General features: G+C 35.0%; 1 protein-coding gene across 13 annotated transcripts in view; it reads left to right on the forward strand.

The window, feature by feature from the left end:
- Window positions 1-23,475, forward strand: part of DPH6 (diphthamine biosynthesis 6) — a 208,811-nt gene that overhangs the window by 32,505 nt on the left and 152,831 nt on the right. For all 13 annotated transcript variants that reach the window (XR_012662249.1, XR_012662251.1, XR_012662253.1 and 10 more), the window contains exons 4-5: window positions 15,672-15,745; window positions 17,861-17,979. Coding sequence is in view for 7 of the 13 variants with exons in the window: in XM_075103244.1 (XP_074959345.1) it covers window positions 15,672-15,745; window positions 17,861-17,979 (193 nt within the window). In the remaining 6 variants the exon portion in view is untranslated. The remainder of the gene's footprint in view (window positions 1-15,671; window positions 15,746-17,860; window positions 17,980-23,475) is intronic.

Here is a 23,475-nt window from a genome sequence, read left to right on the forward strand (position 1 = left end):
AAAGGTGCTAGGAGATACGAGAGAGAGAATCTAACACAGCATTAATTTCAAAAATATGCTTCCTGCCGGTCACAAGATGTAACTGCAGAGACGCTTTGTTCTGTAGTCCCGTTAACAAGTCAAGCCTTATCAAACTATATGTCAAAGAACTGAATAAAAATGTTACAGAGAGAGGCTACCTGACCAAGTTCTCTATAGAGTGAGAATCTGCATCAGATTAACTACTCAGACCACTCTGAGAAAATTAAATTTCTCAGTTCATCTCATGAAGTAGCAGGCATGTGCTGTGGCTGAGGAATTCCACCCCTCAAGTAATGGATACACGTCAGTTCAATCACTGCTGAAGACATTCAGAAAAGATACATCTTGTCCAATCAGAGATCTATAATTTTTTTTTTTTTTTATATATTACAAAGGTAGAATGTTTTCCTGGTATCGATGCTTACATCAGAGTATTTTACTAGTCTGCCAGATATTGTAAGAGATGGGAATTTTAGTAGTCTTCCATTAAAATAAAGTGAAAGCCCATAATGTGTGTGCAATTAAATGGGTGCTTTGAAGCTTGGACCAGACGGGGAGCTTTTGAGACTTCTTTCATAGAATCATAGAATGTTGGGGGTTGGAAGGGACCTTGAAGATCATCCAGTTCCAACCCCTCTGCTGTGGTCGGGGACACCTTCCACTAGACCAGGTTGCTCAAAGCTCCATTCATCCTGGCCTTGAACACTTCCAGAGATGGGGCATCCGCAGCTTCTCTGGGCAGCCTGTTCCAGTGCCTCACCACCCTCAGATAATAAAGAAATTCACAGTCTAAATGTACGTACCTGTAGCTGCAGGGACTGATGTCAGAGATTAGGTCATAAGTTGTTCGCTCTTCAAAGACCTGAAATTTAGGCAGCTTCTGCTCTGTAAAGTCTTGCAGTATACTCTTTGAGTGTAAGGTATAAAATGGAAACTGGGAGGCAATGTGGACCTGCTGTACTGAGTGTAACAATCTTGCAGCACATCTGACATGCTTTTACATGTATTGCCTTTTTTGTTCAGGGTGTATTGTTTTTCCTTACATGTATTAAAAGTTTGGTTTTTTTCTATTAAGCTCTAAATATGTAAAAATGTATTTATTGTAAATGGGATAATGCTATCATTAAGAATGTATTATTACCTACCATTCTGTCAAGTTTATCTGAACAAAGGTAGATGTTGACAACTTTAAAAGATTTGTGACTTTAGGTGGCTGCAGTGGCTGAAACGTCTGAAATGTATTCATTCAGCATACATTTAGGAACTGAGATTGTATACAAAAGTACTTGTTTCTCCTGTGATAAGAAAATGGGAAGAATCCTTGATTCTTGCTGCTAAGCAGTCCAATGAGGGGGAAGATTTGATTCTTCCTGTAAATTAAGTCTTGTCAGAGAGCATATTTTAATAGTATTTTGGAATGTTTCTCTTAAGACTTGGAATCATTGCTATCATTTCAGTAATGCTAGGTGACCTTGTCTTTTCTTCAAACACAGTGATGGAAAAATAATCCAAACAAAGGCACTTTATAAGAGAATCAAACCTGAAAATCATAGTGTGGCATTTTTTGCTTCACTGGAATCTGGGAAAAAACTTTGTTGAGAGTTACAATATTTTCATCAATAGGAGTAAATAATGTCATAGATGAGGAGCAGAAAATAAGAGTGTTTTCACAAGGTACGTGCAGAATTCTCTTTGTTTTGCTCAAGGTCTTTGAATCCTCAAGGAATTCTCACTATGAGAAGTGCAGTGCAAACACTGGAGTTTTGGAAGAGTAATCAATGGGCAAAAAGGACTCTGTAAATGCTTAAATCTGAAGAGGATCGTTGTACTAAAAATTAGAATAAAATATATACCGTTTTAAAAAGTGATGGTTTTGCTTTTTAAGGAATATTTTATCTTTTAAGGCTAAAATTTAAGGAATATTTTATCATGACAGGCTCACAGTCATGAGTGTGCCTTTGTTTAATTCATTTTTGCCAAGTGGTATTTTCTGATTATTTGGACATAATGATTTCCAGGATAAGTGATATTTAGACAAAAAAGATAAAGAAACTAGATGTATTAACTTGCTGTGATTAAACAAACTTCTGGTGTTGTATTGTTGAGATTCCTAACAGTTTTAAAGAACTCCCAAACCCTGTTGACTTCTGGAGAAGTAACAAAAATTCTGTAGAAGATTAGAGGAGGGTTCACAAGGTTTCTGTTCCAAGTCCGAAAAGAAGGCGGCCTTTCTTTTACACCTGTGTTCCAAATAGAGAGACTATTTTCCTCCAGCTTAATGTCTTAGGAGGTCCTTTGTTCTGCTTTTATGCAAGGAGGAGTGATGATAAGATCAGAAGAGCTGGTTATTGGCAGTGCAGATAATGAGAATATTTCTGAGAGAGTCAGTCTAAAATACGTTGTCATTGTAAAAAATTGAAATTTGGAATATTTATTAGAGATCTATGAGATTTTGCATATGGTACTTCAGAGTCCATTCCAAGTTGATCTGCTTGTAGGAGTAATAGCAACTTAACGATTTAGTAATTTGAAAACGTGTAAAGGAAATTCTGAAGAGATTGTTAAGAGTGATACGATTTGCAAATAAACGTGCAGATGTAGCAGGAGAAGTGACATTGTTTCATGCAGAAAAGATTAAATACTTGCATGCTTACAGAATAGAGTGGTTTCCTAGTGACAGTAATTGATCAGTATAATGTAAACGTTGCCTTTAACTCTTTTGCGTATCTGTGGATGAAGAATAATCTTACTAAAGTTGGTGAAGTTTTACTATTAGTATGGCAATAGGCCTGAGCTGCCTTACTATGCAAATAGAATTCAATATAGTCTGGGTTTAGGTTTCTCAAGTGTCTTTAAGTAGCAACAAAGATGAAATTTGTCAAATAACCTTTAGAGAAAATTAACTCTGAATATAATGTTTTAAGACTTTTATATGTATAAACATAAGCTCCTAGAATGTTTTCAGGTGAAAACTGTGCAGCTTTCCTGCCAGCTGACTTTTGTTTGTCCATAGTGGCCTACAGTTTCCCATTAGAGTAATACCAAATGAGGTAAAGTAAATCTTGCACCCTCAAGCATGCCTTTATTCTTATACATTCATTATAAGATAACTTTGTATTACAATAACTCATGCCACTACAACAGTCTCCAATAAAATAGTAGCTTTATATTAAAAATTGAGACTTTGATGCTTTGGGTGATGATTCAGTTTTGATTTAAAAAAAAAAAGCTATGAAGAAAGTGAAAGCAAGAGGGTTTTCTGTAAATTGTCCATGAACAGTTAAAAATTTTGAACTTATTAATTACTCTACAGATACTTGAGCATTATAGTTTTTGTGACAATTCAGGAACGATTGCAAATATTTTGCATCTGCTCATTGCGTGTTAGTTACATAAATCACGTTCGTGTTGTTAAATGGCACCCTCAGCAGTGATGCAGGCATGATTAACTGTTTGTAAAAGTCTAAGTTAAGAATCTTGAGACTTACTGGTGGAATTTCAGCTTTGCCTTCAAGGGACTGTCAGGCCAAAACGCTGTTTTTCATGTCTATCATATTAGATGTTTTTTACTCAAGTACTTCAAATTACTGAATCTGATCAACATTTCAGGCGGTAGTAATGAACACTTTTGACAATGTTTGCATGACTTGTTCAAATATTGCATTGAATAATATTATACCTCAGTCAACCTTAAGTGGAAGTTCATTTCCTCTTACAGAATGTAGTATTTTGCTCCAGTACCATATGCTCCAGATGCTATTTCTTCAAGGCTAGTTGCCGTAATGCTAAGTTTGACAGCTAAATTTTGATGGAGTATGTGTTTTATAAATACTTTTAGTATCTCTTTCCTACAGATACAGGGAGTAACAAAGCTCTGAATATTTCGTATTATGAAAAGATATTCTCTAAGAGGTAAAGTTTTTGTACAGTTCTTTGGAGTTTAAGTCATAAGGAAAATACAAGCAAATTGCTGTATTCTTAAAAGTCTTTTTTTTTCCTTTTAAAGTAACTAGAGTTCAGTGGTGATGTGAGAGTGCATGTATATCTCTGTGTGTGTGTGTATATATAAATGCACATTAAATAGGTTTCATAAATATGAAGTGCAGTTTTGAAAGATGTTCTTAGCTGTAGTATATGCGAGAGTGAGTTATCTAAGTGTATATAAACATACCTACATGTCATACTTGTTAGTGACAATAAAATTGACTTATTTAATCTGAAGTTCTTACATGATTTATAATGTGTTACAATAAGCAGGGAACTATTTTCCTTTAAATGTCACGTTACAGTATATAAGAGTTAATTTTTGAAAAATCTAAAAAAAAATTCTTTGCTCTTAGGAAGCTATATTCTTCACAAGGAAACAAGGGAGGAATAGAAGATCTGTTTCTAAAAGACAAAATAGCTTATTTTCATTTAAGGCATGTTTTTCTCCCATGGTTCTGAGTCTTGTCCTGTCATATGTTATAAGAGGACAACAAAAGGAAAACTTAGAATTTTGTCCTGGCCTGTCTGCTGTTTTACTTGTGCAAAAAACCCTGTTTGCTCACAGAATTAGTAACGTGAATGAAGTTACTTATGTGCCTCAGTATTTGCCAGCATGTGTTCTGAAATACTTCATTAAATAACATTGCTTTGACAATATTCATATAGAAATAAATGAGGCTAGACAGTTAAGTCGTGTATGACATTTTCCTAGTGTACCTTCCCGTAGCAGAATTCTGTTAATGAGTTGAATTATCCAAACCATGCTGCGTACCTCAGGTAACCCGAGCAAGCTGTAGAGTCTGTTCAGGGTTTGTTTTGGATCTCTGTACTGGGTGTCTGTCTTGTTGGTCATCATTGTGGAGGGGTAGGTTGCCATTAGCATCTAGAAGTTGGTCCACATGGAGCCTATGCGGTCAAAAGCTAATGTAGAGCAAGTAAAAAAATCTTGCGTGTAGATTAAGAACTTAGTTTATCAAGGCTGGCTTTTGGCTATCTTACGGTTTGTTAAAGATACTATTTAAGGAAAGAAATCCAAGAGTGAAATTCTGCCTTGCCTGAAGACAGAGAGTATGATGCAACTGGACTGAGTTGCATTATCTAAATAATGGATCTTCTCTTGACTAGAAACTGCAAACTAATGTTCCTTTGACCTTCTTTTTCTTGATTTAGTAAGTGGTTTGTCTTCAAGACAGTGATCTAGAACATAATGGTATAGGCCAGTACCTGCCTTCATAAGGCGAAGACACTTTTCTCTTTTTTATTTTTTCTGTTCTGAAGAAGCCACACGTAATTGTATATGTTGGTATCTTAAACACTTAGTTTTTAAATTTAAATCACAGTGGTTGGCTACTAATTCTAGATAAATGTGTAAAAAGTGTTCATAAATTTGCTTTGTCTTTCATGTAGTAGCTGTTGATATAATTGCTGTTGATTGCAAAATAGTTACACTTAGAATCACCAACATTTATAATATCTGATCTAGCATGGGAACAGGAATATGTATGGTTACTTGACTCTTTTATAGTTGTTCACTGGCATCTTGTTGTTACAGTGTAATGTCTTTTATTCAATCTGGAGTTGACTGTTCATGCTTAATTTGGTTATCAAATTAAGTAATCGGTCTTCGTTGAGGTAATTTCGTAAATAAGATTTCCTGAAAGAAGTGTCTGCAGGCAAGTTTGCTCTGTAATTATTTGAGCATCTGAGAGTTGAAATCCCAAAGGTGGCACAGACATTTATGTGAAACCAAATCTCTGCACAAAAGCAATTTTTAACAAAAAAAAAAATATTTTTGTGCAGCTGCAGACTGTGGTCTCCCTGTCAAAGACTTTGCAGCTTCTGCTGATGGCAGGTAGGCCTCGTGCACTCACATGAGTTGCACAAAGAAAACAAAAGCTTATAGTTCTCTACAAAAGTCCTTAGGTAAGCTTTGCAGTACTGGATAAGTCTATTGATTTTTATTTTAGTACTCTAGGTTTTTTTGATAGGTATATCTAACTATATTAAATTTTAGTAAATGCATTGTTTTTACCATGACTTATTTTTAATTGGAAAAAATGAATCAGTCAATCTAAATGAAATAATTTAGAAAAAACAAATTGTGAAATAGTGTATCCAAAAAGATGTCTCTATTTGCTTGTATTCTCTGAAAACAGTTAATATATGAGATAACATAAAAACATTCATTAATGAATGATTTGTAATTCCTAAGAGTAATTGTTCACTTTGTAAATGCAGCTAAATGGGGAATCAGTATATCAGGAAAACCTGCATTTATCGAGTGATGTATGACTATAGTGGAAGATTTTCCTGGTTTTCCGTTTCTACTATTTAGAATTTAATTCTAGCCTTTTGAACCACAGTATTTCAATATACTTCTGTTTGATATTAGACTTTGAGAATGGTATTTGTCTCTTTCGCTCTCTGACCTTTTTCATTTGCAGTGGTGTGTGCATGTGCTCCTGTGCATGTAAACGCGCCCCTGCACTGTCTCCCTGAATCTTTGGTGCTTCCAGGTAGCAAGAGGACCATACGCTAATTAAACGTTGCAATTACGTACTGAAAGCTGTGACTGAGAGCTGATTAATGCCCCCCTACACTGAATTAATAGATTTTGTGTGTGTGTGTGTGTGCATGCAATATTTCAATAATTGCATTTGTAAAACTCTTGAAGGTAGGCCATCAGTTTTGCTTAAGGGTGGTTGTGTGTCTATCTGTGCCCTATGCAGGGCATTCGTAAAAATGAATCTAATTAGCTTTTAAAGTGGATTAGTTATATAGTATCGTCTCCTTGTATAGATACTACTGTTGAAAGTAATTTACTTTTGAAGTGAGTTAAGCTAAGCCCACTGAAGACTACTGAAGTTCTTAATGAAGGTGTTCACACAGGGATTTCATGTGAATCCGCATTAAATTTCCACCCCTGTTTTTGGAACTCCTTCTTCCTAAGGAACGAAGGCATGAGATATACATGCTTTGAGGTCTCTAAGTGGAAGACAGGAAAGTCCCAGATGATGTGTAGTGATCCACAAATTGTGCGATTCATAGCTAGTCCGCAGAACCTTACCAAACAACGGTTTTTCAGTTTGAAGTAGAGTTGTTATATCCCTATGTCTCGGGGATATTTCCATACTGTCTTTGATTACTTGCAGCTGCCTCTGACAGACATATCAAAGCTTAGAAAAATCACCTACTCTGTTTGAAATCAGTATAATAAGTGATCTTAGAATGCTTCACAAATTATAAGGCAAAACTCATATTTAAGAATTTTCCACTCAAATAACTGCAGAAGCCTAAAAGTCCTGTTCCTAATGTAAATATTGCCACACACCTGCAAATATGTTGTGTTTTAATTTGAAGTTTTGCAAATAACTGATAATCATTATTTAGACACAAAAAATCTTTAATTTAAGCATGTGTAACAGTTTTCTGTTACTCATGCAAGCTTCAAGGAAGATATTAATTGGGAAGACAATTTTATTTAGAGATAATCTGTTTTATATCTTGGTCATAAAACTAACTATTGTGGCAAAGCTGTGAAGCAAATGTTGAAAATTAAACCCGGTTTAACCATTCTTCAGCTATTTATACTTCAGTTTCTTACATAGATCTGTACTAATCAGTCAATTTTTAGGGATATTGTGCTTTTTCTGAATAGGAATGTTCAAATTTTCTTGCAGTACACGTGAACAGGCACATATAGGCAGAGGTCTAGCACTTCCTTTTTCTTTGATATTGTTTTGGCTGTTGTATGCAATATTTCACTTAAGATAGACATTATTAAGGTGGTGAATACTTATTTGCAGTGATATGCTTAGCAGTAACCTTTACTCATAATGTGATATTGTCAGTATGTCTTATTTTGTTCAGCTTTCTCTGGCGCTGATGAAGCCTAAGGCTGCTGTTTCTTTGAGTTGCTGATAATTTTTTATCTGATTAACTGACACATTTAGTTGAAATCAGACACAGCCCTTAGGCTGGGCATGGATTTAATTTAAAAAGTATCAAAGGTTTGCACTGTGTGCTGTTTAATCATCATGTTTATCAGGCAAAGAAAAATTACCGGAAGGACCATAGGGAGAGGGTTATCTTAAGGAGCAGTAACTTGGGAAATTGATAATAACTCCGAGGTAATTTACAGCTAACTTTTACATTCATTAATATAACATTTCCCACTAATAATTAGAGTGTATGTAATATACTAATTAAATCGAAAACATTAGCGCTAATTTTATTTTTGCTGAACTCTGAGAGGGTCAGGTAAAGACATTAAAATGTGAAATTAAAGAAAACCTCTGTACTAATACTACTGCAATGAATATTTTACTTACTAGTAGAATACTTCTGTCAGTATTATATGCTACAACGCATATGTAGACAGGTCCCTTCCAACCTGTGATTCTGTGATTTCCTCAAATTACCGTCACTACCCTTAATTGAATTTCAGTCACTGAAGTAAAAAAAAAAAGCAAAATTGAAATCACAGTGTGCTAGCATAAATTACTCTTATATTTCTGTCTATATTTTACTTCAGCTGTGAACCAGTATTCAGCCAGTATTGTGCGTGGGTATTACAGAGCTACCTTAACAACAACATAACAGTAAGCATACTCATGGCACTGATGTTTTAGAGCTCTCAAGAAACTGTTCAATTTTTCTCCTATTTTCTGATAGAAAACACAGCTAAAAGTAATTTATGATACACAGAGAGGAGCAATTTTGAATTGTGTTGTTCATCAAACTGTTTAAAAATATATCTCTAAAAATACGAAGCATTAAAAAAGTTGTACATTTTAGTACAGTCATGGTTGCAAAGGTCAATTTGCTGTTCTAACACAATTGTTCATGAAGATTATTCTTCAAGAATGTTATGAACAGGAATAAATTAATGGTTATAACAAGACCTAATAATGGCGTAATTTCGCTTACAGTTAAAACACAGCTAATAATTATCTTATGTACATAAAAAAGCTGTATACTGCTGCTAAAAAATTGTGTTATTTAGATGCTTTTTAAAAGTTGATTTTTATGCCCACCTTTTACAATAAGTAATTTTGGTAGTTTTGAAGGGGAACAAAAAGTTTTAAAAAGTCCTATAGAAAATAAAAAGTTGTTAGCATCTATGCTTATTGTCTGGTTTTATGTACGTGTTACATACTTTGTGATGTAAGACTTTGTGACAGAGTATACTACGCTGAGTATAAATGCTTTCTGCATTATCCCGATATTTCAGAGAGCAGTTTATTTTTACTTTAGACTAACGTATTGCACTAGCAACATATTAGTAAAGTTTCGTGTAGTATAAATAATCTCTTAAATTAGCAGTACCCGACATCTTCTTTAATAATAACAAAAAAGAAGACGACCCAAGAAAAAAACACCCTTCCATATGAACTTTCCTTGAACATTTTTCCATTCTCTGTTACTTTTCATGTGATATAGCACCTAACATCTTTCCTCCAGAATTTTCCCAAATTTACTTCCTTGGCTTTCGAGTTCAGTGCAGATCCCTGATATTTAGCCCGCAGGCGTCAGCCTGCTCTACCCGTGCTGAGACTGCAGTTTTGTGAACATGCTATTTATGGTACCAAACATGATCAGATTCCACATTAAAAAGTGTAGTACCCAAGACCTGGCACCACCGATTCTAGGATTGATTCTCTGCTAACCACAATAAGCTCTGAATGAAACAAAATACTCTCTGTTTGCAAAACGTCCAACAACTTTCAGTACCAAACAGTGAATACAGTGAAGAACTAGTTTTCAGTTAGTCTGTATGCTTCAGGTGCCGAGCTGAATACACTGTGCAACGAGGCTTTATGTAAACTTTGTCCAGTTGAGGAATTTCTGAAGGCTGTTAGACCATAGCTCTTTTCTGTTCTATCCTTCTTCCCTTCAGATCTTCTAATTTCTTGAATTTGTGTTACTCCAACCTTGATTTGTTGAACCGCACAGAATAGGGGGATTGAATTTATTCCATTTCATGGTATGTAAGTATATTAACTAGTTCTCCCATTTCAAAGCATTTATTAAGTATATCGATGTTTTTTCCTTGTGGAAGCTGCTGTCTGGACAGTGATGGAAGTTCATGTTTGGTCTTTACTATCAGGAGAAACTAAACGAAAAGTGATGGTGGTGAATGGCTCCCTGACAAAAGTCTTTAAACATGAATGCTAACCACAACTGAAAAATGACATGATGTACTGCCATTTCAAAAGATGATTAAAACATACATATTATGAAAGGGAATAAACTAGAATAAGTGCAGAACATCTTGTATATGATTATTTAAATCAGATTAAATATAGCTTGTAAGCAGGCAGCCAATGAGTCTTCTGTTCTTTTGTTACTAACTTCAAGATGCATTTTATACTTATGTACATATATACATATGTATATACGTACACAAACAGATATTTGTGTTTGTGTGTGTATGCATATGTTTGCACGTTCATACACATGCACATCCACCCTCTAAATGTGGTATAGGCATGTATAATTAAAAAAAAAAAAAACAAAACAAAACCTACCAAACCTCAAAACAAAACCTATGAGTGATCTACTTGGTATTTTCAATATCCAGTTTGGGCCACTGTTGCAACAATTGCTTAATAGAAGTTCTGTAACCTTAAAGATTATAATGGCTTTATAAATTCTGTTACCATAGGATGATTTTGAAAGTTTCTAGAATTCAGGGCTAGAATTTTTGAAATCCCAAACAAATAGGTCTGTGAAGCAGCTCATTTTCATATAGAAGTATTGTGTTTGTACAAGAACAGGACACTTGTCTCTACTTTCAGGTACTTTTTTTTTTCATTTGAGGGTGTTTTCGTACTGAGTATCTTTGCTGATGTATACATTTTGTAAGAACTTGAAAAACAGAATGAATTTTAAAAAACAGACATGTTTATTGCTCTGTGAGCTTGTTAAAAAATGTATTGGGCACATCAGTTGCCATCTTCATGGGTGAACAGGAGATTCTGTGGAAATGTGTATTTGGGAAATCATGGAAGGAAGTCCTACAGGTATTAATTTCACTGCATATTTGTTTATTATAGGATCACAAATTTTTTGAGGTTTGTGATATAGTTACTGTCTTCTATCTCCGATACAACTATTTATTTCCAATTCTTAGAGAAAGAAGAGTATGTATAATGGAAACTGTCATGGTAATAACAGATTTGTAATGCACTATAATAAATATTGTGATGATAACAGTAAACATATTATTTGTTTTGGTGAGGAAAGAGAAGTGTATGTGTTACAAAACATGTTGCCCAGAGAAGTTGTGGATGCCCCGTCACTGGAAGTGTTCAAGATCTGGTTGGATGGGGCTTTGAGCAACCTGACCCAGGGAAAAGTATCCCTGTCCATGCCAGGTGGGTTGGATTAGGTGATCTTTAAGTTCCCTTCCAACTCTGACCATTCTAGGAGTCTATGATAAAAGAATATGGAAAACTGTGTATAATGTGTGTATTTATGTAGCCATGGAGACTACTCTAGTTGTGAGAAAACAGTCGTACAGCCTTGTGTTTGTTTGTATCAGGTATTTCAAAAACATTACTTAATGAACTTAGTTGATGGGGTAGTTTGCCTCTGGTAACTTAGAACTGAACAATGAAAGTTGTTATTAAATGGTCTTTAGTGTCTGGTTTTCCAGAATATCTAAGCACTCTTTTTTTTCCTTTTTTTTTTTTTTTAATCAAATCAGAGAAAAACCTCTGTGATAAACCATTGGATTAAAACTTTCCTCAAAACATATGGAAAACATATGCTGAATATAATTTCCTAAATATCGTTCACTATCCAGCCACTATGGCTGAACAGTTTTAATTTATATATAACTTATTTTCGATAGAAATAGTCAGGAAAAGCTCAGAACATTTCAAGTGAACCTGAGGGGCCTATTGTAGATGAAATTTGGTGGCAATACAATTTTATGCTGGTCTAAGACAGGAAATCTGGGGCCGCTGCAGGCATTATTTACATTAATACATTCTGTTTCCAAACGTTCAGCTATGAACAGAACTATTTTTTCTTTAAAAATCTGTTAATAAAGGTATTGTACATCTCATTCTTACAAGGACTTCAGAAAGATTATTTAAACGTATTCTCCCTACTCTTTTGCATGAATACTACATCCAATTGGTTATTTTCTACCAATTCTTTCTGAAATACCTCACTATTAGAATCATTAATGCATTTTTATGGATCATCTTGTGGATGGACCTGCTATCAGAAAAGTACTGTAATATTAGAGTTAAGTGATGTGATTTCATTCCTTTGACTCCTGTTATTCTTCCAGTAGATGGTAGTACTAATTGCAGCTGTGATGGCAGTCTGAGAGTTGATATTTGCATGGATCAGAAAAGAGTGCTTATCCTTGCATTGCAATTAGGGGAGGATTGTAAGAAAATTCAAAGTTATTTTCTGGTTGTTAACAGTTAAGGACTGTGCTTTACAAGAACGTATATTCTGTGTCTTCCAACTATAAAAAAAGAGAACTATTTTGTAAACATAGAAGTGGATGTCTAGAAGATGAAATATGTAATATATACATATAGTTAAATGTAGGTAAAATTATTTACTTTGTGACCATAAAAGATTTACTTTTTTTTTTCTTTTTATTGGGAAAAGTCCTGTAAACTGGAGCATGCAGAACTTAATAGCAAAGTCTTACTGAAATCAAAAGGAATGGTCACAGTCTTACCATTAAGCATGTCTTGATGTCATCATATTGTGATGGATTCAGCCAGAAAGGTCAGGTGGCTACTGTTACTGTATGTGTATAAAGTCTTTTAAAAATGTAGAGTGGTCGGTGGTTGGTATTCTATTAGTTAGTGACTTTCTATTGCACGTGGTTCTTCATAAGAACAAATTGATTCATGTCTTAACGGAATCTGAAAAACGTAAAGATTGGATTACAGTCAGCTCTGTTTAGTAGAGTGTAACACTAATGTATTCACCTGTTGGCAGTTTAATGAAAGCAAAAGAATTCTGATACTCTCAATAAGTATAAAATCTGAATAATTCTTTGGTTTGCCTTTTTTCACAGATTTTGCTTGTTTTTACTGTGATCATTGAACCTAGTGTGTTCCATGAAGTAATAAATACTTACGGTTTGAACATATTTGTAGTGTAGCTGTAATGCCAGTAGTACCTGACACATCGGTGCCTAGCTGCAGGAACCCCGCATATATCCTGCAGTTCTTGATATATTAGATGTAGTGTATCATTTGTATTGTTATGCTACCTTGCACGAAGAAGTAGTAATGAAAAAGCATTTGAACATTAAGTATCTGGGAGTCTGTGGAGGTGACTAGAAGTTCTTTGTGGTTTTAGTTTTGTTGTTGTTCCCTGGATCGTAGGCTAAATCTGCTTTACCCTTCCCTTGCCATCGGACCCTACCCTAGTCCCTGGTCTGCTTTATGATCACATAAATGCAGATGCTTTTCTGCAGTGTTTTTCTGGTTTTGTCTTCCCTTATTCCTTTCTGTAGTTGAATACTTCTATCCCTGTGAAGGAATTCCGTTTTATTACCATATATTGCCCTAGTCTCTGATTATCTGCCTGTACTTCACAGCCGGAGTACCAAGTTTGTTTGCAAAAAGTGGGAAGCCTCAGCCGTTCTGGTTCTGTGATTCCATTACAAATATATTACAGCGTATTAAGTTCATTCCTTCACACACAAAGATGTGTGGTGACTTGGAAACACGGACAGTTAATACTTAATGTATTAATTTTTTAATAATATTGGTTCGTGATGTCAGCATCCTGTGCATGGACTGCTTCATGATTATTACCTTTGAGGATATGTTGCCTGTGATTAATTGTTCATATAAGCAGAAATGCAGGTAATATTTCTGGACATGTTGGGTGGTGTCTGAACATTGTGATGGAGCACATTTTGAAGGAATTGTTAGTGTTATTATTTTTACATAAAAATACAAACAAACAGTACTTAGCTGTCATGTTTTCTAAGACGCTTATGCGATTTAACTTCATAATCTTTCTAAAAAGAACTTTGAAGAATGCAACTTAAGTGCAATTGTAGCAGTACAGGTAAACTGCGTATCAAAATTGCATGACACAAAGGAGCACGGGGAAAACATTTTAGAAGTATCTGAAGATCCAAGAAGGCTTCATCAATCATTTCAGCAAATTTATTGAAAGAAAACTCTACTTACATAACTGTTACCTTATAACAAATGTAATTCTGGATGGGTGAGTTAATTGAAATGTCTGTGATTTATCTTTATTCTGAAAAGAGCTTTGGAACATTGTTGCACAGAAAGCTCAAAGAGAAGCAGAATTAATATTGGCTGGATAATAGTAATAATAATGATGATAACAGCAGTGGATGATGAACAGTGATAGATAAGCCAAAATTAATTTTTATCACTACTATTACTTCTGGCTAAGTGAGAAGCGTCAAACTGAGTCCTGTATGATTTGGCATTAAGTTTCATATTAAATGATATGTCCGTTCATGACATTTAGAGGTACCTATATTGAACCGTGATATAATTTTCAGATTACTATAGCTAGGAATTCTGATAAATGTAGAGACTCTTAAACCAGAAGTATAGATGGGAATTTGGTTGGGCGAATATGAGGTAAGAGTTAATGTAAAGAAGAATAAGATAATAGAAAGAGGAAAGAAGATCCCACACAGACACAAACCAGGAAATTCTCTCCTACAGTATAATTATGAATAAACCACCTTCTGCATCATTTTATTGATAAGAAACTGAAAATGAATTTTAAATTCAGTACCATGGCAGGCAAAGACTGATTTGCTTTTGAGATTCATATCTAGGTGTATAGGTGAAAATTTTGTGGTAAACTTTGCTGCAAATTTCACAGGGTTGCTGCCTAACTGGGCAGATCCAGAAGGTAAGTCACGCTGTGTAGTTATGATAAACCCTGGTTAAAGGAGGAACACAACTTTAACTGAAGTCTAGCTGGAGCAAATGTTAGGAAAAGAAAGTAAATTCCACATGTTGACTGGGACTCAGGTAACTTAAAAATGCAAAAGCTTGCGAAATAGTGTAAGTATGTGCATTTTCAAATGTTGTATTCTCAGTGTGTTTACAAAAAAAATACTGTTAGCTCAGGTAATTAAATGAAACAGAGAAAATGTGTCTTGGAAAACCTTTATTATAGCAAAATTTTTAAAAGGTGATGTCGAGTAAGTTGCCTGTGAGTTTTCTTGTTCTGGTGTTAGAATAAAGAGTAATCTCACACCTTCTTCTGCTGCGTGGTGCGACAAATGCTAAAAGTTTAATTAACAATCATGACTGTGTGTTGCTGATATTTATTTGTAGGTGGTGTAGCTAATACCTCAGTTATAGTGAAGAGCTGGAAGTAATTTCCAGGATGTCAGGAAAACGTTAGGATAAGCTGTCAAATCTGGTACTTTTCAGTTACCCTGGTTATTTCCTCTGTAGAACAGTACTTGAGCTGCGTAGATTGCTGTGTTAAAGTAATAGTAGGTCGGCTGTGCTGCTCTCTTCTGTGCAAGATCTGCATTCCAGCCCATTCAGTTCCATATACTGGGCACAGGCAGACAGGCTTGGTTGACTCAGCTAGTAGGCATACTGAACCTCTATTGCGTAGGCCAGCACAAACTGCTATCATTAATATTCCACGTCTTCTTTCAGGACAAAGAAGGAGTGGAGGGTGTATCTGTGGGAGCCATTCTTTCTGACTACCAGAGAGTGCGAGTTGAAGATGTGTAAGAAAATATTACTCTTTATTAATATACACATTCTGAAAAGTGCTTTACGTGTTTGTTTTCTATTTCAAATTCTGGTGCAGAGGCAGTTGCTTTATTTCTCACGTTTTGTTGTAACCACTTCGCTACGTTTTTAATATAAGTATCTTTTGGTTTTTTTTTTCCTGGAACTGTGTGTCCATTAGTAAAAAATCCAGTAGAGACTGTATTGGATTTTTGGATTGCTCTTCAGGTCTCTCGTGGATCTGCTGAAAATACTTTGAGTTTTGATATGAAAATAGTTGAGTAGGTTCAGATCTTTGATTTCAACAGAAAGGTCACTCGGTTCCAGTGACTACAATGTTGTGGTCAAGTATCTCTATTTTTCAACAGAGTTGTATTTTAAAAGAACATCCTGTAACTTGTTATGAGGAATTAAATGTAAGAGAATCCTTCTGTGCATATCTTCCCTTACTTCCTTAAAATTTAAAATCCGTTACTGTTAATCACGAGCTTTCATTCGTCATTTCTACTGTGCATACCCTTTAAGCCTAGGTAGATTGTGATACTTTTAAGAGTCTTAATTTAAAAAAGGATTATGTAATGGCAATTATGTTTGTTATATAGGCCAAGATTTGATTTGGGTCTGGAAAAAAATTATCACTATATATGCAAAACCACCTTGTGTTAAAAATTAATTATAATTTCATGAGTTCATTAGTTATTTGTTGCTGATAAAAGCAAATCTCTGGAATCCTTTATGAACTAAGAATGGTGAAGTTAATGCTGTGCCAGCTCGGCTCACATCAGCAAGTTACACAGCGTGGATGTTTTCTTTACACTTTACATAGGTGGATTGTAGTCAGAAATAGCTCCTTTCTTTTTCTTTTTTACCTTCCACTTAAAACATATTCATGACTGCCTGATCATGTTACTAGGTGTTTCAGAAAAGATTGCTTTTGTTGGTTGTGGGTTTCAGATCTTTTACCACAGCCAAAAGATTGACAGGACACGACAATATTTCAAACAGACCTGATTAATTGCAGGGTCACTCAGTGGTAAAAATTTTTTACATTCATCTGTATGTTTACCCCTTGCAATTAAGTTGTTTCGCATAAACCATCCTGGTTACTTGGTTTCAGCTAATTTGTTAGCTAAAGTTAGGCACCCAAAAGAACTACTACTCATTCAGAGTTGCTGAATGTTTCTGTTAATTTCACAGGTTAGTGCTCTGTTAAAATGTATGAAAGTAATAACAAAACCAATCAGATTATATGGGTGCTAACTGTAGATTTACACACCAAAATTAAACATCTGTTTAAAGTCTTGACATTAATACTGGTGGGTATATCTAGCATATGGGAGAAAGCCCCTATATTAGATAAACAATGGTAATTAGACAAATAAATGTATTTTTTGAGTGCTCTGAGCTAGTCCCATAGTTAAATGTGTTTAAGTCTTTCAGGAACCTAGGCATTACACATTTTATCACCAACTGATGGTGCTTGACAGTTTGCAGAAGGGTTACCTATCAATAGTGCAAATTAGTGATTCTCTAATTTGATAACCAATCAAATGCTGTGTATCAAATGCTGTCTAAATATGATATGTATCAAAACAAATAATTACAATTATATTAACAAGTTGTTACTTTGTATCACAAGCTGTATACATTTTCCTAGATGATTCTTTTCCTTGGGTGTTGATCCAAATCACAGGTTTGTTGAGAGGAACATATGCAGCATATTGTACTAGTGACGTGTGCCACATTTATCACAGAGTGGTAACTCTTGCCTTAGCTGTGTTCATAAAAAGTGATCACTTGTCTTTAAAGTTTTAGGAATGCATTTTCTCATTATTTTACTTGTGTTCCCGTGCAAATCTGTTTACATCAGTGAGTTACACCTTACTTACATAGACAAATTAGACTCACAAGAAGTTTATTTCATTTTTTTAATATTAGAATTAATGTATATACTGAAGTGTAGGAATAGTAAAGTATCGTAATTGAAATTGTAGAAGAAAAATGATTTAAAGGTAGGAAATGAGAGAAATTAATTTTCTTTAAGTTTACATGAATCAAGCTGTGTAAAAGCATAATGCTTGGCTTTATCCAATATTTTGTTTGTTTTTAAGATGCAGAAGGCTTAATCTTCAGCCTTTAGCTTACCTTTGGCGTCGGAACCAGGAAATATTGCTTAAGGAAATGATATCATCTAACATTCAAGCCATAATCATAAAAGTGGCAGCTTTTGGTATGTATTCAGATTCTGAACAATATTGTCTGCTGAAACTTTCCATGGACAAATATATAACATAGCAGAGCGAAACAGAAATTTTGCTGTTATATTTTAGAATAAGAAATGCTAATATGAACAAAATTTTTTTAAATTACATGGCTGAATAACTGTCATGATGTCTGAATAATTAATTTATCGGTATGCAGTTCATTCTTAGAGAAGACATGGAAAAGCTAAAAAGTAATTCTTCCTAGCATAGTCATCAAATTCCTTTTGTAATTTTTTTATTTTAGTTTGGTTTTGATTTGCAGTAAAAATATATGCATAATTCAGAGGTTCACAGTATTGTCATTTATAGATGATGCAGACTGGTGGCTAGACAGTATTATAAAGCAACTGTGAAAGTCTTAATAGAAATACAACAAATTAACATCAAACAAAATGTAATTATGAGGCCAAAACATTTTGTGTAACAACAGTCTTTGAGTTGGTAAAGCATATAGCAAACAGAAAGAGTTCATCGTTGCCTTCAAAAAAAAAATGGGTTTTACAATGTAGTTGTTTGGTATACCAGAAAAGCAACATGTCTTTTCATCGTCAAATGTGTCAGATGAGGTTTGTATAATGAAGCAAATCAATATGAAAAATAAGCTGTTTGTTCATTGTTTGAATGAAAAGATAAGGTCAAATGAAGTTTTATAAGGAAGGCTTATCGAATGACGTGCTCTATAACCCTAAGAAGCACATGAGAAACATGTTAATGGTACAATTTATTCATTTCAGGCCTCTACGCAGTTTTTCATTTGAGAGTATCAAATGAGGTTTTAAGCATAAAGTGTGACCAAAGGAGCTTTTCTTTTTGTGTTGAGTATAGATTTGCAGTCCATTGTACCAAAGAATGGCTAGTATAATACGAGAGTGTGAGTGGCATCGGTGGTTAAAGAGGTGTGTTTAAAAAATAGGGTTGTATAATCTTGCATTAGAAGTCCGATGGCAGGTTTATCTGGGCAACTTTTACATCAGTTTCCTAATGTCTGTTTTCTTTAAAGCATGCTTTATAACAAAGTAATTTCTCCTTAAATATTAACCAAGAATTGAATTATAATCCCTTTAGACTGGATGATTTCCATTACTTTTAATTAATTCTTTTTTTCTTTTTCTAATTTATTTGTTCCTCTTTAGCTGGTATAGTTTCTAACTAGTTTTTACATTATCACTATGACGGTCTTGCTGTATTGTTCTCTAGGATCTGCTAGAGCTGCTGGTGGGATTAGAATGATAAGAAATAACACATTCCCTCATTCACTTATTTCTAACAAGCCACGTAATTTAATAGCATTTTCCTGAATTTTGGAAGGCCAGTTACAAATACATAGGAATTAAATGCTGTGTTTTCTGCTATAAAACACTTCCTTTTTTAAATAGGAAAAAGAAAATCTTTATTAAAGGAATAGTTTTCAGGCCATGTAAAGTACATTTTTATATTTATGTTACTTTTCCATAAAATAGAATGCCTTCATTGTTTATGCTGACATGAAGAGAAAATAAAAGTCCACAAAGAATGTGTAACATGTTCTTCACATCAGAATTATTTTTTAAAGAAAATATATGATTAAAATAATAGATAAAACTATTTCACAAGTAGACATCACTGATGACCTGTCTTATGCCCGAAGCAAAATGAGCTTGTCTTTTGTATTCTACAGTCTTGAAAAAGCTTAAAACGCACTAGTTAGTGCACAAAGAGTGTTTTGTGGGCTATTCATTGAGGGAGAGAATACCATAAATACTTGTAGATAGCAATTAGATTGGAAAATCACTCTGAGGTGTTTTTTTTTTCTTTTTATTTTTTTGGCTACAGGTAAAAGAAAGATCTTATCAGAGTCAATTTCTCACCTGCCTCAGGCAGGCGTAATTAGATGTAAGCAAATTTAATGGAGCTTGTGTGCTCTGGGGCCATTCTGTAATGCTTTAATAATTGCATGCCTTATTAAAGTGGATTTAAGGTATGAAGGCTGTTTAACATATCAAGTGGCAAAGATGATAAGATACAGTTTAACTTTTTGCCTTTCAGATTAATAATCAAAGCTAAACTGCAATGAAAATATTTAAAATAACAGATTTAAGAGTCTGAAGGGTAATGCATTAGATGGCACATTGTACAAATGTTAATGCAGAAGCAAATCTGTAACCTGAGCTTGACATTCATCAGTGCTGGCATACTTGTACACCCGCCTTGTCCTGTTTTCCATTAACTTAGTGCCAGTATTGGCAAGGTAAAAGCCTGTCATTTTCTGTAGAAAACACATAATTATGCAAGTAAATGAGCATTAGTTTAGTACATTTCCCTAAATCCACCATTACAAATTAATACCATAAACTTTGCCAGTGGCAAGAGTTTTCTATCTGAGTAGTGTGCTTTTCCAGGTGCTATACCAATTGCTCTCACTTACATGCAAAAGAAGTATTGTTAGCAAGTCTTCTTCACACGCCTTCTGTTCATCTATAAGTAGATCAGCTTTCTTTCCTTTAGAGCGTATATCAGAGGCTTTAATGATGAGGGAAAAACATTCTATGATCTAGCAGCAAACCTAAGCTATACTAAAAAAAAGCTGTTCATGCATATTTATCTTCAGTGCCATTTTCTTGGTGCAAAAGATGCCTGTATGATGCATGATGCTTCTATATTTGAACTATACCCCTCTTCAGTGGAAATCCCAGAAAGTCAGAATGAGGTTACTCAGTAATAGCTAAAATAGAAGCAGTTATTGATTGTTTTTAACATGCGTATGCCTGAAACTCCAGTAATACCCATTACTCATGTCAGACAGTGTAGTATGGCACCGTGTAATATGATAGAGACAGTGTAATATAGCACAGTAATAGGATGCATTTTTTATATCCTTGCTCTCTGGACACATTTTACAGATTAAAATACTAATTAACTTGCAGGGTATGTATGTAACAGAGTCAATTCATAATCTTGGTAACTTTATGTACTGGCCTTACCTGTGCCATGTTCTAAAGCAGATTGCTTTCACTGCAGCACGAGGTGTGACACTCAGGTGGAAGTGAGGGATGGAGGAAGGTTACATTTGGAAGGAATCTTTGGGTTCCTCACAGTATGGTCCTCATTTTTAGTTTTATTTTTATATCATTATTATTATTATTATAGTTTTACTTTACTTATATAGTTAACTATACCTAAATCTTGTTAAGAATTAACATGAAAATTTAAGTGCCACTATACATTTTAAAATATGAAAAATTTCAGTTCTCATATATATTTAAGAATATAGTTGAAATTGGCTTTGGCATGCAGTTAAAGCAGTTTGTCCTCAGTGATTCTAGTTTTTCTTAAAGTTTTAAGAGTAATGCTCACCTTTAGTAAGTTACGTAAACACACCCTGTTAGTTTGAGTAAGTGGGGGAAAAAATAGCTTCTTCAATGTTTCAGTCAAAATCAGAATATAAACTCAAATTTTTATCTTTATAGGATTAATATGCATTATTTACCTTATACATTGCAGTTTCTTCCCAGTTTGGTTCTAGTAAATTACTGATTTACTTATTGAATTAAACACCTGAAGGAACAGGTATTGTGAGAGAAACATGTAATTATGAGATCAGATAACAAAAATACCGCTTCGAAAACAAAAACATTTTCATGGTGAAATTATGTTTCTAGCTCTTCTTTGGACCACACTGTTGGACAATAATAAAAGGTGAAACTTTGTGTCAGGGCTGGTTAGCTTGTGGTCCTCGGCCTACATTTGAAGTGGGGCTTTTATGCATGGCTGCATCCTTTATCTTGTAGGTCCAGCTGCTGGAGTGCTTCTAGACAATGTGCATGCTCAGCCACGGGTAGAGTTGATACCACAGGGGCTGTGGAAGCCTACATTTTGAGGTGCTGTGGGCCCTAGTGGCTTACCCAGGCTATTTCTGTCCAACAACGGAGTAATGAGTCCTTCGGGAGCCATTTCCGCCTCCTGTCTGTCAACAAGTCCAAAAGGTCCTTCTCTAAAATTAGCTCTCTGAAGTACATATATTTAACTTGAGTGCTGTGAGAAGACCTTGACGCTTCCCTCATAAGTTCAAGATCGGTATACTCCTGCTGTCCATAGAATCCTCTGAAAAGCTGATCATTTAGGGATGCGTATGCTTTTGTATATGAGCTTTTAATTTAGAGAGAGAGAATTTTACTTCTCAGAATAATGGAATCTGTATGTGGAGCTTTTGTTTATTATTTAAAACGTTACCACCTAGGTGTCTGCCTTTTTGTTTATTATTTGCGTGCCACTAGTGTACAGAAGTGAAGTCCAGCTGAAATTGCTATCCAGACTCCCATTAATTTTCATGGAAGTAAGATTTACGTATAAAGTAGTACATTAAAAAAGAACTAGCACCACACAGTTCCTGATTAAGCTCCTGAGGGTGCAATTTAGTGTCACAGATAAACTGATCTAATAGGGAGCTGCTGCCAAAAGGTTGATCTTTCCTTCCCCTTTCTAGCTGACTCTTCCAAACCACAAGTCTCTGCTTGCTTCTGCCCCTGTAAAAGCTCCAGTGGTTGTGTGGTTGCAGCTGGGTGATCCAGCAGAGATCCAGCAGAGAAGTACTGCTTTTTCCTGTGTGCAGGGAACTTGCTGTGTAGATGCCACGGCCGCATGGAGGACAAAACTCTCTCTTTTAGTAGAAAGCTTACCACTAAATTGGGTTGGCTCTAATGTCAGATCATATCCTGAAGTAAAATCAGTGGTTGTGTGAGTTTTGTCTGAACACATCATCTATGCAATGGATAGGAACAGTGTTCATTGAAAATGTGTCTCTAGTATTTAGTACTGAGCAAATTTAAAGTAATCATATGGGAAACTGAAGAAACTTGTTATATCGTCATCACAGGGGAACATGCAAATATTCCCATGCAAAAAATATCACAGGGGAACATCTAAATATTTTTTAAAAATTCTCAGACAATTCACAAACATAACAGAAGAAAGCGAGGAACATTTTGTTAAGAAATCAAAACAAGATCACAGGTTGTTTTCTTCCATATTGTATTGTAAGGATTTGTTTACTTACTTATTACTAAATAAACTAATCATTGACATTATTCTTTGCTAGTTCAGCTTATATAGAGGTGATGATTCCATTGCTTTTTCCTTGGGCAGTTACCAGACACTGGAGCTATAACGGTGTCCTGGTTTCAGCTGGGATAGACTTATTTTCCTTCCTAGTAGCTGGCGTAGTGCTGTGTTTTGGATTTGGTATGAGAATAATGTTGATAACACACTGATGTGTTAGTTGTTGCTGGGTAGTGCTTACGCTGGTCAAGGACATTTCAGCTTCTGCCGGGGGCACACGGAGCTGGGAGGGGGCACAGCCGGGACAGCTGACCCCAACTGACCCACGGGATATCCCACACCATATGGTGTCAGGCTCAGCCTATAAAGCTGGGGGAAGAAGGAGGAAGGGGGGATGTTCGGAGCAATGGTGCTTCCCTTCCCAAGTA

This window comes from Phalacrocorax aristotelis, chromosome 9, assembly GCF_949628215.1.
Source record: "Phalacrocorax aristotelis chromosome 9, bGulAri2.1, whole genome shotgun sequence".
In the NCBI taxonomy this organism is placed as follows: domain Eukaryota; kingdom Metazoa; phylum Chordata; class Aves; order Suliformes; family Phalacrocoracidae; genus Phalacrocorax; species Phalacrocorax aristotelis.